Source organism: Lissotriton vulgaris, chromosome 1_1, assembly GCF_964263255.1.
Source record: "Lissotriton vulgaris chromosome 1_1, aLisVul1.2, whole genome shotgun sequence".
NCBI classification, from domain to species: domain Eukaryota; kingdom Metazoa; phylum Chordata; class Amphibia; order Caudata; family Salamandridae; genus Lissotriton; species Lissotriton vulgaris.
This window is the reverse complement of record NC_141685.1, coordinates 310,816,180-310,833,152: the sequence shown is the minus strand read 5'-3', so window position 1 is coordinate 310,833,152 and position 16,973 is coordinate 310,816,180. Positions and strand designations below refer to the sequence as shown.

At 44.5% G+C, this 16,973-nt stretch overlaps 1 protein-coding gene across 1 annotated transcript in view; it reads right to left on the bottom strand.

Annotated features, from left to right (window-relative positions):
• FAAH (fatty acid amide hydrolase) overlaps nucleotides 1-16,973 on the bottom strand; it is a 430,791-nt gene that overhangs the window by 227,239 nt on the left and 186,579 nt on the right. Inside the window, exon 5 of the mRNA XM_086952348.1 lies at nucleotides 6,332-6,465. Coding sequence (XP_086808474.1) covers nucleotides 6,332-6,465 — 134 coding nt within the window. The remainder of the gene's footprint in view (nucleotides 1-6,331; nucleotides 6,466-16,973) is intronic.

Genomic DNA, 16,973 nt, shown 5'->3' with positions numbered 1-16,973 from the left:
GATTTTAACAAATAGAAAAAAATCATGGCAGTTTTATACTTAGATTAATTTATAGGTAAGACGGTGATCCCAATAAACTGCTGTACGTCGACAAAAGCAGTCTTTCTACATGAACAGGGAAATGGACCCACTCACTGCTAAGTATCCAGTCTCCTTTCACTGATTGTTATGGAAAAGGCCCAGCTCTGCACGATGGTGTCCCTCCTTTCACCCCACATATACAGTGAAGTGTAAACAACAAGCTAGTCTACGGGCAGGCAGAGGAAAAAAGCACTGAGAAAGTCAATAGTCTCACTTTTGAGCTGTGTTGGCTCTGCAAATGTGTTTTTTCCATGCTGTCATAGGCAGCTGGTAACCTTTAAAACTGGTTCTGTGTAATCCTTAGCTTGAATTCCAGTGAATGAGCTCAACTTCTCACAGGATTCGCTCACACTCCTATAGTCTTAGTTTCTCACTCATTCTTATCTATTCTCAGTCTCTAATTCGCACTTGCTTTTACTTACCTTGAACCACTCAGTTTCACAGACTCATGCAGTCTCATTCATTCTCACTCTGACCTACTCATTCTCACTTAGTCTAACTCCGACCCACTCACTCTGATTCACTCAATCTCACTCTGACTACCTCAGTCTCACAAACGTACACATATTATGACTCATTCGGTCTCATGCAATATCGCTCATTTTCCGTCAGTCTTACTCATTCCACCTCCTTCTCAATCAATCACAGTGATTCTCACTCTAATTCAATCTGTTTTACCTATTCTGTAACTCCCTCAGACTGTGCAAATAAACTTTAGAGGACAAGGAGAATTCTGGTTCAGTATACAGACTTCTCTAAAATTGTAAAGCATAGATAAGGGTATACTGTTCCGCATTGACTAATCAGACTCTCGATTGGGTTCTGGTAATAGTCACTGGGAATGTTACTCATAGGAGCGTGTAAATGTACCCACCCCAAGGTGGAATGCATCATCAGTGCGCTAGCTCCTTGTTGGGCTGGAGCTTCAATGCCCAACAATCCCTGCAAGAGGGAAATTTGCCGGAGATCTTTTAGTAAATCGCTAAAGGAGGACTAGGAAAGTGAGTGTTTTCCAATCGGTAAGTGAGAACATTGGAAAAAGTGGGTTAAAATGAACTATAGGACTGGTGAAGCTATCAATTTAATGGAAATCTAGGTTTATGTTGAATTAAACACTCAAGGACAAAACAGATATAGAGGTATATTAGATGGTATAAGATCAAGTGGATTCACATTGTTTTGCATTTTTGGTTGAGATGTTTCATGTCTAAATATGCCATGGAAAGATCAAAAGGCATTTCTGTAGGATCTACAGTTACCTACCTGACCTTTTAAAAAAGGGGGGAGCCTGTGATGTCTAAGTATTCGCCCCTCTAGAAATGGTAGAAACACTCACACAATTACATGTATGTTCGATAGAAACAGTGACCCTCCAAATAGTAGACAAAGGGCCCTTGTGTATCAAGGGTGTGATGCGCTAATTGAAGTCTTTGTGACAAGTGCATTGTTGGTTCAATAGCCTGACCCTGTGCTCGAATCCGGAGTCTGTGCTCACTCCTTCTCACGCTGATCCAGTCTCACAGACTGAAACACCACTATCATTTATTTATTTATTTATATATTTCTATAGCGCAAGAATCGAGCCCAAGGGTTATCTCCGCGCTTTGACTGCAACAAGTGGCAAAGATACTGTACAGATAGCCAGAGAATGCAAGAGGGGGCAGCCTTTAATTATGTCTCCATAAACAGATTTGTTTTTAACATTTTCCTAAAAGTAAGGTGATTGGAGGTCTGTCTTAAGCTGAGCGGCAAGTTATTCCACAAGGCCGGCCCCACTGAAGATAGGGCTCGGCCGCCTTGTCTGTTTTTTTTAATGAAAGGTGGTTTGAGCAGGAGTTGGTTACTTGACCGTAGATCTCGTTCCGGTTTATAAGGCTGTAGTAGTTTAGCTAGGTAGTTGGGGCCGTTTCCAAATAGACATTTATGTACAGTGCAGCAAATTTTGAATTTAACCCGTTGGCGTATTGGGAGCCAGTGTAGTTCTCTCAACTGGGGTCCAGAAGATGTTCTTGGAGGGGCATTCAGAATCAGTCTTGCCGCCGTGTTCTGGACCACCTGCAGTCGATTGATGGCATCCTCATTGGCTTGTATCAGAAGCCCATTGCAATAGTCGAGACGACTTATTACAAGGGCTTGTACCAGAGTCTTTCTGTAAGTGTCCGGTAACAGAGGAAAGACTCGCCTGAGTAGTCCAATGGTGTGAAAACAAGCACCTGCAATTACATTTGCATGTTCTTTTAAGGTTAAGTTTTGGTCCAGTTTCACACCCAGATTTTTGATGGTGGGTTTTGGGGAGGGTACAGGCCCCAAATCTTGGGGCCACCAATCAGGAGACCAGAGCATGCTAGCTTTCCCAAAGAGCATCACTTCTGTCTTCCCGACATTACACTGGAGGTAGTTGGAGGCCATCCAGTTAGAGATGGCCCTCATGCCTTCCGCAAAGTTTTCCCTAACATTAGTGTCAGGGGCAGGGAAAGGGTAGAGGAGTTGAGTGTCGTCGGCGTACGACACTGGTGTGAATCCGTACTTCCTCACAATCTCAGCAAGGGGGGCTACATACACATTAAATAATGTGGGGCTTAGACATGCAGTGGGGCCAGCAGTGGAGGAACTCAGGACAATAATGGATAATGGATCGAAGGCCGCACTGATATTACTTGACCTATCAGCGGCCTTCGATACGGTTAGCCACGAAATCCTCATAGCACGGCTAAAAACAGCAAACATACATGAGTCAACCTGTGCTCTTATAGCCTCATATCTGGAAAATAGAACCTTCTCAGTTGAATCAGGAGAAGCAAAGTCTAATCTGTTCAGTTTACCATGTGGAGTTCCGCAGGGATCATCGATGAGCCCCACGCTTTTTAATTTATATGTAGCCCCACTCGCACAAATAATAAGGAATGAGGGCTTCACCCCTATATCCTACGCCGACGACACCCAAATTGTGGTGTCAATAAATAAAGAGGTACAAGACACAGCAGCAAAATTCCAATGCTGCATGACAAAAATCAGCCAATGGATGCAAACGAATTGCTTGAAATTAAACGGCGATAAGAGTGAAGTACTGATACTAGGTGGTGACACAAACATATGGTCACCTCTATGGTGGCCCGCAGATATGGGAAGATGCCCAGAGCCGTCGGAAAAGGTGAAAAACCTAGGAATAATGCTAGATACCAACCTCTCATTTGACGCTCAAGCAAGCAAACTAGCTTCGTCACTCTGGTACATCCTGAAAATGATAAAAAAAATACTACCTTATATACCGCTTGATTCCCGCAAAACAGTGGTGACGGCATTGGCCTTGTCCAGATTAGATTATGGAAATGGCCTATATGTCGGAGCAAGGAAGAAAATCCTTCTTAAATTACAACGCCTGCAGAACGCAGCAGCGAGGCTGATATTGGAAATTCCAAAGTTCGAAAGAGTAAGCCATAAACTAAAAAGTTTGCACTTGCTCCCAATTGCAAGCAGGATAGAATTTAAGTCATTATGCTTGGCATACAAAGCAATAAATGGAACTGGATCTAAATTCCTAAAAACACACCTCCAACTGTATGAGCCAAATAGACTTTTGAGATCCGGACAAAGGAAACTCATAAAAGTACCCAGATACAGAAGAACAAACTGGGGAGGCAGAAGCTTCCTAGTGCAGACGGCAAAAACGTGGAACCAACTACCGCTAGAATTAAAAAACAGTCCATCCCTGAAATACTTCAGAAAGGGAGTCAAAACATTGCTTTTCGCTAAACAGCCCTAACTACATTCCTTAGGAGTCAGTGGGAATCTCAGCGCCAAGACGCCTTTTGGCATTCGCGCGCTATACAAATTGAAAAATCAAATCAAACATGAGCCCTGTGGCACCCCCTTAGTGAGCCTCCTAGAGATGGAATGGTAGGGGCCCAAGCTGACAGATTGTGAGCGGCCAGAGAGGAAGCTTTCCAACCATGCAAGCGCCTGACCTCTAATGCCCACTCCTTGTAGCCGGTTCAACAGGATCTTATGTGATACAGTATCGAAAGCAACTGACAGGTCTAACAGCACCAGAATCGCCCCCCCCCCTTGTTGTCATTCAAGGTCGTGCAGCTCCTGTTCGACGAAGGGCCTCATGTGGATTGGTATTCGGCAGTGTTGGAGTGCCACTGGTTTGACAGATTCGTCAATGTGGAGTATGACTGGGGGTCCCTTCAGGCATCCAAGTCCGGTAAAGAGTTGTTGAAACAGGTCTAGTACCTAGTAAGTTTGAAGCGCTTTAATGGCATAAGCGAAGGTGACCAGGCCTAAATCTTGTGCTGTGTGGCTCCACCAAGGTGTCAGCCTCTGTCGACCACATGGAATGTGGTTGTGATCTTAGTCATCCGTGCTTAACTGGACGTTCATCTTGCCTTTTAGGGGTAGCAGTGTTTGGCTTCTATATGTGAATATTTTGACATTAGTTGGGGACAGCTGAGGGCGCGGGTGAAGCCGCCATTATTGTTGAATTCCCATTAAGTTGATGGATGTGCAGGTGTTGATCAGGGTCTTGACACTGGATGATCCTGGCACTATGATTATGCATGACAGTTGCGGGCACCTTCATCGCTTTATGTTACATGTAAACGATATGAGGAAGCATTCCTCTTCATCATCAGGGGGTTGAGTCTTCCAGCCAGTAATGTTAGTGTTGCGTTACTTTGGACTTTTTGGGGTTACTGTGTCTTCGAGGGACAGTTGCCACACAGACTTGGATGGTGGTAGTCTTCCCGGTGCGCCTCTGCCTCTTGGCCCTCCTCGGCACGCACTGGCAAAATGATTGCGGGTGCCGCACTTAAAGCAGGTCAGCCCTTGGGCTGGGCACTCCTCCAGGTGCTCTGCTCATTGTCCACATCGTGATCCAGGTGGTGCACTCTCCGGTTGCCTCTCCCGCGTGTTCGCATTGCATCGGCGCATTCTGTCTTTACTGTGACTGGCCTTTCTGGCTATTGGGTGATGGCAATATCCATCTCTGCTGCTCTGGTGTCTGACAAGTCATGTGACTGCGCCAGGACGAGGATGTCTTCAAGTGGGATTTCAGTCTGGAGAAGGAGGAGGCTCCTTAGGGTCTTGTTGCTGCTGCCTAGTATCACTTGTGCTCTCACTTCCTTAGGCTGGTCGTCGGCCATGCATGATGCTGGCTAGTTCTCGCAGGTGTGTGTAGAAAGCTTCCATATACTCCTCTTCTCTGTGGCAGGCTTGGCGGAGTTTGAAGCTTTCATAGTCCGAGTTGAGTTGCTGGTCAAAGTGTGCATTGAGGGCTCTGACAGCAGCGTTGCAGTCTTATCCGCTCTTGTGTTTGGCAGGTGTGCGAAAAGTTTGTAAATCTCCTCACCTGCAAAATGAAGCAGCAGTGATCTCTGTATCGTGCTGTCTGTTTCTCTGGTCACAACAAAGTAGCTGTCTAGCCACCCAATCCAGATCTTCCATCGGAGAGAGGCGGTGGCTGGGTCGGCGAGCTCGCTGAATAGTGGCAGTGCACTGACCTGCATGTGTTGTGGGTCCGCCGGCCGGGAGCAGAGAAGGACAAGACCACACACTGGGTTAAACTCTGGGTGGAAGACCCCGAGCGCTCTTTGCCCCTTTATCTCCCCTTGCAATGCCTGGATAGATGGCGTTACAGGGTGAAGTGTCCTTCCGGGTCACCCCTGGCACCACTCTCGCTGTGCTAGGCTTGTTACATCGGTCAGCTCTTAAGAGAGTACCCGGGAACAACCTGGCATTTTTGCCAAAGCAAACTTACAATAGACATACAAAACTGAGGCAAAATTAAAGGTGTCCAGTATTGAATGGTCAGTAAGAGTCGACAAACAGGTCTGCATTATCTCTGCACTCTCCCTCCGGAAAGACTGCCAGGGCAACCTCCCAAACGTCACTGGGGAGGATATGCCCTACTCACACAAGAAAAAACTCAACAGAAACAGGCATCAAGGACAGGCATAGCGAAGACAAGAACTGTGGACCAAATTACATCATGTTCTAGTCAGTGGAATGTTGAAATGTAAAGTGCAGTGCACGGGTGTGTTCTGCATGACTGGGGAACATGTAGAGAGCCTATATTTAGTAGATTTGTAATCATTTGGGACAGTTCCTGGTTCTTGCCACACGGTGGCGGTGTTTCACAATCTACAAAAAAGCGGGATCCCGTTCTAAACTGAATTTAGCAAATAATTCAGAAATGTTTCCATTTGAGAATATGAGAATTGTTTCAAAAAGAATAATACAATGTGTTTACCTTAGCATCGACTGTGGGAGGTTTGTTTTCACAAAAGGGACAGCGCCCTGCTTCTTCAGAACCTGAACCACAACACAGTCTTCAGATGAGGGACGGTCGAGGAAATTGACTAGGCCCATAGAGGAGTCATGTCCCTAGAAAAAAAAATGAGGAAATGTATTAATATAGTATCAAAGAAATAACCTTAAATCTAAAGTCACATCAAGAAACAGCCATCCTCTCGTAGATAACATGCTCTTCTTGGTCCATATTCCTACACATGTACAGCGCTATATATATATATATATATATATATATATATGGTATCATGTGATCGAGCCTCCGGCTGGAGGCGAAACGCGTCATGCGGGCTTGCTGGGTTGTATTTTTTAAACTTTAATTTAAGATGGATTAAATCACTGCACTGGAATCCTTTGGGTCTGCCTTTTTCGTTTTTCTGACGGTCTGGATGTGACTGTTGATGCTGTGAAAGCGGTATCGAGCGAAGTGAGCAGGATATACCTACTGGCGATAGCCAGTAGGTATATATAGTTAGGATTTTTTTCCTATGGGACTTTTGAAAATTCTATGTCTAATAACTTTGGCGTTTGTGGACGGAATCGGCTGAAATTTTCAGGAAAATGGCACATTTTGTTCCTGAGCAGCCCTTGAAAATTTGGGGGGGTTTCGTCAAGGGGAGGCCGAGAAAAAAGAGGGGTCCCAAAACACGTTTTTCCCATGTTAATTTCCATAGGGCGTTTGGCCTCACTTTTAGCTCGAACGGCTGAATGGATTTGCACGAAACTTGGCAAAATTGTAGGGACTGGTAGCCCGATGTGCCTTTGCTGGGTCTCAATATATGTGCTCCAGTGGATTTTGAGAAATTAACGTTTTAAAAAATTTATATATCTGTGACAGCGTCCCAGATAGCGCTCCAGATCGCGTACTTTTCTCGTAACGGAGCTTTGCGAAGCGATGCTGATTGGCTCTCCGGTGTCTGTCAACATTCTAAACAGTCCGGTGCGGCCGCCATCTTGTCTCTCGGTAGGATCGAGAGACAAGAAGAGGTGAAAAACGAAGGGGGAATTTAATGAAAGGGGGCAAGGTAGACCCCTCTTGACCCCCTAGGAATGATGTTGGGGTTATTAAAGGGTCCCGTGGGGAAAATAATAAAAAATTGATTTTTCACGGTAGAAGCGCTTCCCGGTTCGCGAACCGGGCCGCAAACTGGTAGCGAAACGGGAATTCGCCATTTTGTGTTTCGGTTTAATTAAATTACAGGGTATAAGGGGGTACGGGAGACGTATCCTGACCCCTTATGTTTTCTGAGGGTGGCTGAGGAGGCTCATATATGTTGATACATGTCTTCCAGCGGCTGTGCATGAGCGTTTTATTTTTTTTGCTGCGTGACGTCTGTTAACGTTCGATTTGATGGAAATCAGGAAGTGTTGACCGCCATTTTGTCACTGCGAGTAAATATTTTGTTAAAAATAATTGTTTTAACGGGCCTCCCCAGGTGGAGGCTCGTCTGCTGTAGTGGGGCGCCCCTTTACCGTTTCAGTTGCCATTCCGCCCGCTTTTGGTACACTGTGCCAAAATCCGCCATTCAGCTGAGTTGCGCCCACTCTTGCGGTTCAGCGATAGGCGGCTGCTACAGGACTCTCAAAATGGCGGCAGGCTCTTTCCTTTTTGGGCCTGGTCCTCTAAAATGGCCCTGGGACACCTTGGAACTCGGACGCTTGTGTGCTAGGTCTTGGACCCCATTCTCGAAAGCGTCCCCTGAGCCTTGAAGATTCTACAAAAGTCTTGGGGGCCCCCGACTCCCGCAGGCTTCCGGTGGGGAGCGGCTGCCATGATTGCTCGCGGAATGACCACGACGGAGCCACGAGATGGTGGTGCTTTCATGCTGACGCCAGCTTCAGTCTGAAACATCCAGAAAGAAGGTGGGGCTTTCATCGTTTGGGAAAAAAATGTTTTAATCCAATGAAAAATGTTATTTTTAGGTCATATGATCAAGCCTTCCATCATTAGGAAACCAAAAGTAAAATGAACCAATGAAAAGTTTTATAAACAAGTCACATGACCTGTTATGCGGCATAGGGCTATAAAAAGCTTAGAAAATCTGTTGGCACGTGAGGCGGCGTCAGTAGCGGACCAATGTGCGAATAGGCCGAAGGCAGCACAACGCGCCAAGATCCGGATGGCACCGAGGTGGTGTCCAGCAAGTTGCCGCACTGGTGTGGCCATCCTACAATGCTGCACCGAAAATCGGTGTGGGGCGCCCCGTTGGCCTGTGAGGTCGCGTCAGTCAGTGGGGGCTGTTTGAGGATCTGACTGCATTGGAAAGCAATGTGATGCTGTGCGTCGCCCCCAAGATGGAGGCTCCTCGGCTGCAGTGGGGCGCCCCTTGGTGTTTCACTCGCTATCCAGTTGAGTTGCGTCCGCACTTGCGGCTACAGTAGGCCGAAGGCAGCGCAACGCGCCCAGATCTGGATGGCACTGAGGTGGTGTCCAGCAAGTTGCTGCTCTGGTGTGGCCATCCTACAATGCTGCGCCGAAAGTCGGCGTGGGGTGCCCCGTTGGCCTGTGAGGTGGTGTCAGTAGCGGACCGATGTGTGAATAGGCCGGAACCAGCACAAGGAGCCAAGATCCGGATGGCACCGAGGTGGTGTCATAGTTGAGAGTTCTGAGCAGTGCTTGTAACACTGTCTGAAGCTTATTTGCACCTGCTGCAGCTTCACTATCGCCCTGGTGTGGCCAAAGATCGCCCATGACATAGGCGGCCGGCTCCCGGGGTCTGGCGGAACTTTTTTCCTTTTCCTTTCTGCATCTTGTCCCACAATCCGTTTGACCTGAAGACACGACCAGGTCCCTGAATGTGTGCAGGAGGACGCTATTGATTGAATCAAAATGGCGGCTTCACACAAAGCTGACTCAAGCGTTGCTGCTGATGCTATACAGACAAAAATTGGTTTTCAGTTTGTACATTCTTCAGGATTTTTCCATCCAAGGCTGGTTGAGTGTTTGTAGAACAATGGCTTCAGATTTTCAACATACTACTCTTCAACATTCTTCCTAAATGTAACAATGTGAGACTCACTAGGAGAACGGCTGTTTATCTTTCCTTTCAAAATGCTGCCAACAATATTTTCTGAATGGAAGACACCATCTTGTAGCATAAAGGGCTGCGTCAAGGGGGGTATTGCCCAAAATGGCGCCGGTATAAATGGGACTCGTAACTTCTTGTTGTGTACTGGTTGCACAACCTTGATATCACGAGATACGTATGCAGTTTTGAAGCACATGGCGGGCGGGGACGAGAATTGATTGAATATTTCGACATCCCTATTGATATTAAGTTCTGAAGTGTTATTGATTACTGTACTATTGAAAGTTCGAATTAACGTCACCCATGGTACTTGCCCGCAAATGTATATCTAGATAATTTTATTGAAAGTGTCCCTGTCGTATTTTAATTACAAAATGTACGTCCACCGATTCCGCAACTGTTAGACACCTTAGTTCTTGCAACCTAATGGCCCGCTCGTTACGTTCCTCTACAATGTAAATGTCTCCTCATCATATACGATTCCAGTTTGCTCCGTGGCCGGCCCACGTGGTTATAGGCCCGTATTTGTATACTGACATTTTCACAATAAAGGTTTTTAAAACAAAACATGGTAGTAGTATTTACATTGGTAAAGTTTTTAATTTTAGTCACTGTTTTCGAATCAGTAAAAGGCAAGTGAAATAAAGCAGTCCAATTACATGACGGATAAAAGGTATAATACGCAGGAACGCAGTAAAGATAAATGGTCAAGGGCAGTTGTGTTTTCCACTCCTACAACATAAAGTGATCAATAAGAATCTGATATTCAGGCGTATCGGCGACTAAGACAGCAGGCCGAGCCTCTTTTACTCAACGGCTCCGTCATGGGACGAAGAAACGCCCTTTTTCTCGAAAAAGGAATATATTTTACTTGCAGGACAGTTGTAAATTTTCCGGGAAAGTACATTAGTTTGAAACATTATAACATATATGTTTAAGAAAAAATAATGTTCGAAACCAATAAAAAGAGTAATTTTTAGGTCATATGACCAAGCCTTTCATCATTAAAATAACAAAAGTAAAATGAACCAATGAAAAGTTTTATTAACAAGTCACATGACCTGTTATGCTTACGTTACGCGCTGCGCGCCGCGCCCCGGATCGCTTCCGGGAAGCTGCGCTTCGCGCACCGGAGCACTTCCGGGTGCGCTAACGCGGCGTGTCATATAACGCATTACGCGACAACGTAGGTCCAGAATATAGTCAAAATGTCTCCACCAACCAGCGTTCGGAACACAACCCCTTTCAGCAGTCTAAAAAGTTCTGTTAAATGACAACAGAAGGGACAGGCAACAAGAACCATCAGTCAAAGAGGGGAGGGCAAGTTCTTCTCTACCGGGTCACGTTGGGGCGCTACCGGAACTGATTGAATTGGTAGTCTACAGTGTTTCTGGATGTTTCAGACTGAAGCTGGCATCAGCATGAGAGCACCACCCTCTCGTAGCTCAGTCGTGGCCATTCCACGAGCAATCATGGCAGCCGCTCCCCACCAGAAGCCTGCGGGAGTCGGGGGCCCCCAAGACTTTTGTAGAATCTTCAAGGCTGAGGGGACGCTTTCGAGAATGGGACCCAAGCCCTAGCAGACAAGCGTCCGAGTTCCAAGGTGTCCCAGGGCCGTTTTAGTGGACCACGCCCAAATCTGAAGAGCCGGCCGCCATTTTGAGAGTCCTGTGGCAGCCGCCTATCACTGCATCGCAAGAGCGGGAGCAACTCAACTATATGGTGAGCGAGACGCTGTAGTCGCAAGAGCGGGTGGTAAACAGCTGAATGGCGGAAGAGGCACAGTGTAGCAAAAGCAGGCGGAATGGCAACTGAAATGGTAAAGGGGTGCCCCACTACAGCGTGTCTTCAGGTCAAACGGATTGTGGGACAAGGTCCAGAATGGAAGAGTCATCAAAAGGCAAAAAGTTCCGCCGGACCCCGGGAGCCGGCCGCCTATGTCGGGGGCGATCTCAGGCCACACCAGGGCAACACGACTTGGGGAGGGGGCAGGAGCCAAGCGCCCCCTCCCAGTCCGTGCCATCTCACCGCCCCTCGGGGGCCTCCGTCAAGCGGTTTAGGGAGGCACCGCATCACATTGTTTTCAAATGCAGTCAGGTCCACAAACGGCCCTCACTTACTTTGAGAATAGTTAAGCGGCAGCAGGTGCAAATAAGCTTCAGACAGTGTTACAAGCGCTGCTCAGAACTCTGAACTATGGCACCCAACATCCAGGACTTATGCCATTTGAGCATGGCAGTGACATCGAAGCAACTCAGGGACCAAAACCATGAACGTACACTCACGTATGAAAATCTTACTTGGGGAGGGGGCAGGAGCCAAGCGTCCCCTCCCAGTCCGCGCCACCACACCGTATGTTGAAAATCTGAAGCCATCGTTCTACAAACTCTCAACCAGCCTTGGATGGAAAAATCTTGAAGAATGTACAAACTGAAAACCAGTTTTTGTCTGCATAGCATCAGCAGCAACGCTTGCTATCAGAGTGCATGAGTTTCATGCTCGATCGATTGAGCTAGCCGGATCGGGCAACAAAAAGTATAAAATAGTTATGTAAATAGTTATTTAATAAAATGTTTTACCCTGTTACTTTGCTGGTGTGTTGTATATATTTATAATATTTGCATAGGGTTTGTTGTTATTTTGGGCGGGGTGGGTGGCGGAGTCGAGCTGTCTTGCAGCCATCATGGTGTGGAGCTCAGTTCATCTCACTAGTTTCGTATTTCTCATGAGGGGTTGTTCTTAATGTTTCTATTTTAGCAAGGTCAAAAAGAGATCCCATTAGTGGCCTACTGATTTTGCTCGATTCCTTTTGTTTTTTAAAACGATTTTTCACTATCTGCAAAGACTAAACGGAGTATTGCGAATCTGTGCTTGTTTGTAAATCGAGAATTAACCAAAGAGAACCAATTCTGAAATAGTAAATGCTTGGATAACAATCAATCAAATGGAGAGAGAAGCAGGCACGACGGATTACAACGGGGGCAAAGGCCTGCGTTAACTACCCTTCACTATCTGCAAAGAGAGAGTACTCCTAAGAGAAAAGAGGGGGGGGCAGCGTTTCAAAGCACATCAGTGTGCATAAACACGAAAATGTTTTTACCTATCACGTACTTGACATTTGACAGCTTTTGATATTTGCTATTAAAAAACCATTGAAATTCACTGAAAAAACCATAGGTTATAGACCATGTATAGTTAGGGATTAGCATTTACAAAACCTTGAAAATTCACTGAAAAAACCATAGGTTATAGACCATATATAGTTAGGGGTTAGCATTTACAAAACCTTAATTTACTCGCACAAAACCATAGAAATTCGCATATATAGTTAGTTGCAATAACTATATATCGCGCACCCGCAATCCACTGCTGATTATGTCACATATTACATCATTCATGACATGGTCAGTGACATCACTGATGACATCATCCAGTGACTGTACGTTTCTGTAGAGTTTAAATATGTCTTACATATTGAAGAATGAGTGGATGTATAAGTGTCTGGATGAAGGATTTAGTAGGTGCATGACTGACTGTATGAGAGAGTGATTAAATGTGTCTCACTGAGAGCATGGGTTAGTGACTAAACTGTCCTAATTTGTGCATCATTATGTCTGTTGTTCTGTAAACTGCTGCATGTGTTGATCAGTAGCTATATGAGTAACTATATGGGTTATTGATTAGTTGCCCAAGTATTTGTATGGGAGAGTGAGTGTGTGTGGGGGTGGCTGAGAGGTGTGTGACTCTGTGCATAGATGTGTGAACAGTTGATTCACTAGATGTATGGGTTCAAAACTGCATGTGGAAACAGCTGTATGGGTGGTTGACTGTGTGCATGAGTATATTGGTGAGTGAATGGATATCTCAGTGCTACATGTCAAAGTAAGTACATATGTAAAACACAGTACATGTGAGAGTTGACATATATAAATAACTGTGCATAAGAGCCAGTGAATGTGTGAGTGGCTGTATGGATCATTGTGAACTTGTATCAGGGATTGTATAAAAGAGTAAATATGTGTTAGTATATGTTCGAATAAGTAAGGTGTGTATAACTGTATAGTTGAGGAAATGGAGGTGTGATTGATTCTTTGCATGACTGACTAGGTGTTTGAGTAACTCCATGGATGAGTGACAGTCTGTGAGTGTCTGTTTACTCTGAGTGTATCTAAGGTTATATTAGAGTCTGAAGAGGTTAATCGTATTATCACATGATTGATGTCATCAGTGATGTTGTCTGTGATGTCATTTGAGTTGTCATCAGTGATGTCATTTGAGATGTCATCAGTGATGTCATCAGTGATGTCACTGACCATGTCATGAATGATGTAATATGTGACATCATCAGCAGTGGATTGCGGGTGCGCGATATATAGTTATTGCAACTAACTATATATGCGAATTTCTATGGTTTTGTGCGAGTAAATTAAGGTTTTGTAAATGCTAATCCCTAACTATATATGGTCTATAACCTATGGTTTTTTCAGTGAATATATATATATATTGCAAAAGTAATGTTTACGGCAATGCTGTATTTTAGCACGGTTTCCAGCTCTTATACCTCCAATATCTTGCCTTGGTAGGAGATGTTTCTGGACAAATCACTTAATCCTTCCGCCTTTAATTTTTGAAAGTAGTGCGCCACGTGCTACTTCCGCCCCATGCACTGCACATGTAATCAATAGGCCAATGTTGTATTTTAGCACACTCTCCAATTTTTTTAATAACCTTAACCTTGATTTGTACCCTGTTCTATCTCATTATACAGATATCTCAACCATGAGACGTACTGGTCGCCACAAGCTGTTTATTCCTGCCCATGCACTATACCAGATGGTGGTCAACCACTCGACATACCAGATCCACTGACTGCTCTCCATATGCTATAAGATCAAGGCCAGGAGTTTGTAAATGAAGTGAGTGACCAATCTAGGCCTAACGTTTGTATAATGCAATGCTATTTCCTATCTTGCTTGCCAAATATAACCTCTGATGATTGCTTTTCAACCCCAATCCTATTGAGAACAAATGTTTTTATGTACATTAAAATTAATCTTGGACATATGTACAACATATACATTTTTAACTCTTTTTTCAGTTTGTTTAATGGTACCTAAATCAGCAGCAAATTGCTGAGGTTGAAAATAAGTATATCCTCTTCCAGCTGATTACACCGATGTCTCAAATATGACATTTACTAGTTGCCTGAACCATGCAGATTCACACATTTTTAACGGATAACGTTAAGGTAAATACTCTAAATATGAGTAGTTGATGAAGTTAAAAAGTAACAGATATACTTGAGGGGTTTTTGGTATCAGATAAAGTCCAATTCACACTTGTACAGATGAGTCTGATACAGGGTGGCTCTATGTATAACTAATGGATGATTAGGTATTAGGATGGCATACAAAGCTACCAACCGTCTTACTTTTTCTCTTAAAGGGTTCCAAATTAGGGACGAATATTAGGCTGTGCAGTAGAGTGGAGAGGTGTTGCTCCACTGGTACTTGAGCCTTCTCATGAAGTAGTGTGGCTCACTGGTTAGAGGCGGCAGACCCGAGAGCAGAGGACGGCCCGGGACCAGGGTTCGATTCCCGGCGCGGCAGGTTTCTGGACCAGGGTCAGCGGACTCGATAATTCTCTCGCCTCGGTGCCCACTTTGATCAGCGATCACACTCGGCAACTCTGGGCATTAGCTTGCCTCATCTTCACTAACGGCCCCACCAGACCGCCGGGGATGCCTGGTCTCACCCTGGAGATACCCATTAAGGGACCATCTCTCAGGGAAGCCAGGAAGGGTTTCGCAGCGGTCGAAGCGCCTTGGGACCCTACGGGTAAGTAGTGCGCTATATAAATGCCTATACATTTACATTTACAAGCAGAAGGAGCCTCTCTCAATATCCTTAACTCTTACCTTCCAAAGTTGACCGGATTCTTAGTCTGCAAGTGCTTCCACATACTTGCAGTTCCACACCAGTACTCTTAATTGGGGTCTCCTCTTGAAAGCAGTCTTGAATATCCAGCAAGTAACAAACCAAAGCGGAGTTCTAAGTTGTGAACTCTGTTGGCCACAGTGTTTACACAAGGTAAGCAGTGCGGCCTAGATATTCAATACTTCCAATTAAATGCATTAGAAATAAAAGAGCTTATTTACAAGCTCCTTGCGCCACTTTTGCATCACTTTCAACACGAGAAAAGTAACACAAAAGTGGCACAAGAGTTTTATAAATAAGCCCTAAAAAATATTGTCCTGCATAATGACTTCATCTCTCACCTAATTCTGTCTCATCTGTGAATCATTTTAAAGACCTGTTCATCTGTAATATAAATATGATGCACTAGGTACTTCTATACAGACACCATTGGAATGCAAGCTTATAAGATAAGTGAAATCTATCAGGTACTCTGCACAATTAAAAAAACTGAAAATATTGTCAAGTGTTACTTTAACTTGTAACGTGTGACCTCAGTTAGTCACATCGATCTAAGTTTAAACACTAATTGTTTTGCAGATTAACTACACTACTTCTATTGGAGTCCATATTATATGTTGTTTGTTATATTGTTTTGTTAAAGTTATGGTTCTAGTTATTTATTGTATTTTTATCATTTAGTTATAATTCCACTTATTTATTGTTTTAATAAAAGTTAATTAAAAAAGTACATACTTTTTTTGTGGGGGTAGCAGTCCATAATAGAAATGATATTTATAATTTGAAGTATAATTCTGAGGCTAGCTCTTCACCAGTTCTTTACCGGAGTGTATAGCTACAACTTATGGTTTCAATTCAAAAGAATAAAAAGTACAAAGCCATTAGCAACATAGTGTGGTGAACTTATAACCTCTGTGCTCACGTAAGTGTTCAATGAACTGTTACTATAGTAAGAGGCAGAAAGCCGTTTGAGGGTAGGGTTAAAAGTTACTGGCTGTATAGAAACCATTATATTTACCCTGTATCCTCTAAATGACAGAAAGGAAAGCAAAGTAAAACAATAAACTGTGTACCAGATTTACAGCCCCCTTGCACCACTTTCGCATCCAACTCCACCTTACAAAATTACAAGTCTGTGACCCTCAACAACTCCCCTCAAGCTCCGGGGATCACCACCCCCGGGAATTTGTGTATTACAGGAGGCAGACTGCGTGGCCCTCCGACTGGTGCCCTCGAGGGGCCTGGAAACTACTACGACCGGCTCCTGCAGTGTCCCCGGGTGCCTACCCCCGCTATACTGATGTTTGCTTTGACAGAGCGGGACTCTCACGACTCCCGCCCTCCCATAGCAAACATAGTTTGCATTTTGAAAGACAGAACAGTGAAATCTATTCTCACTTTCAAAATCCAAAGCAAATTGCATTTCCATATGCAAATTAGCGACTACCCATGCAAAAAAGCAATACTGGCTCCCGAATAACGCAAAAGTTCATCACACAACGTTGCTAAAAAAAACAGCAAGTGTACTCGACTTCTCAATATACTACCTTTTCCTACGTAATGTTATTTTCAATCACATTCTGATAACCAATAAGAATCATGCTTTTAAAAAAGAAAA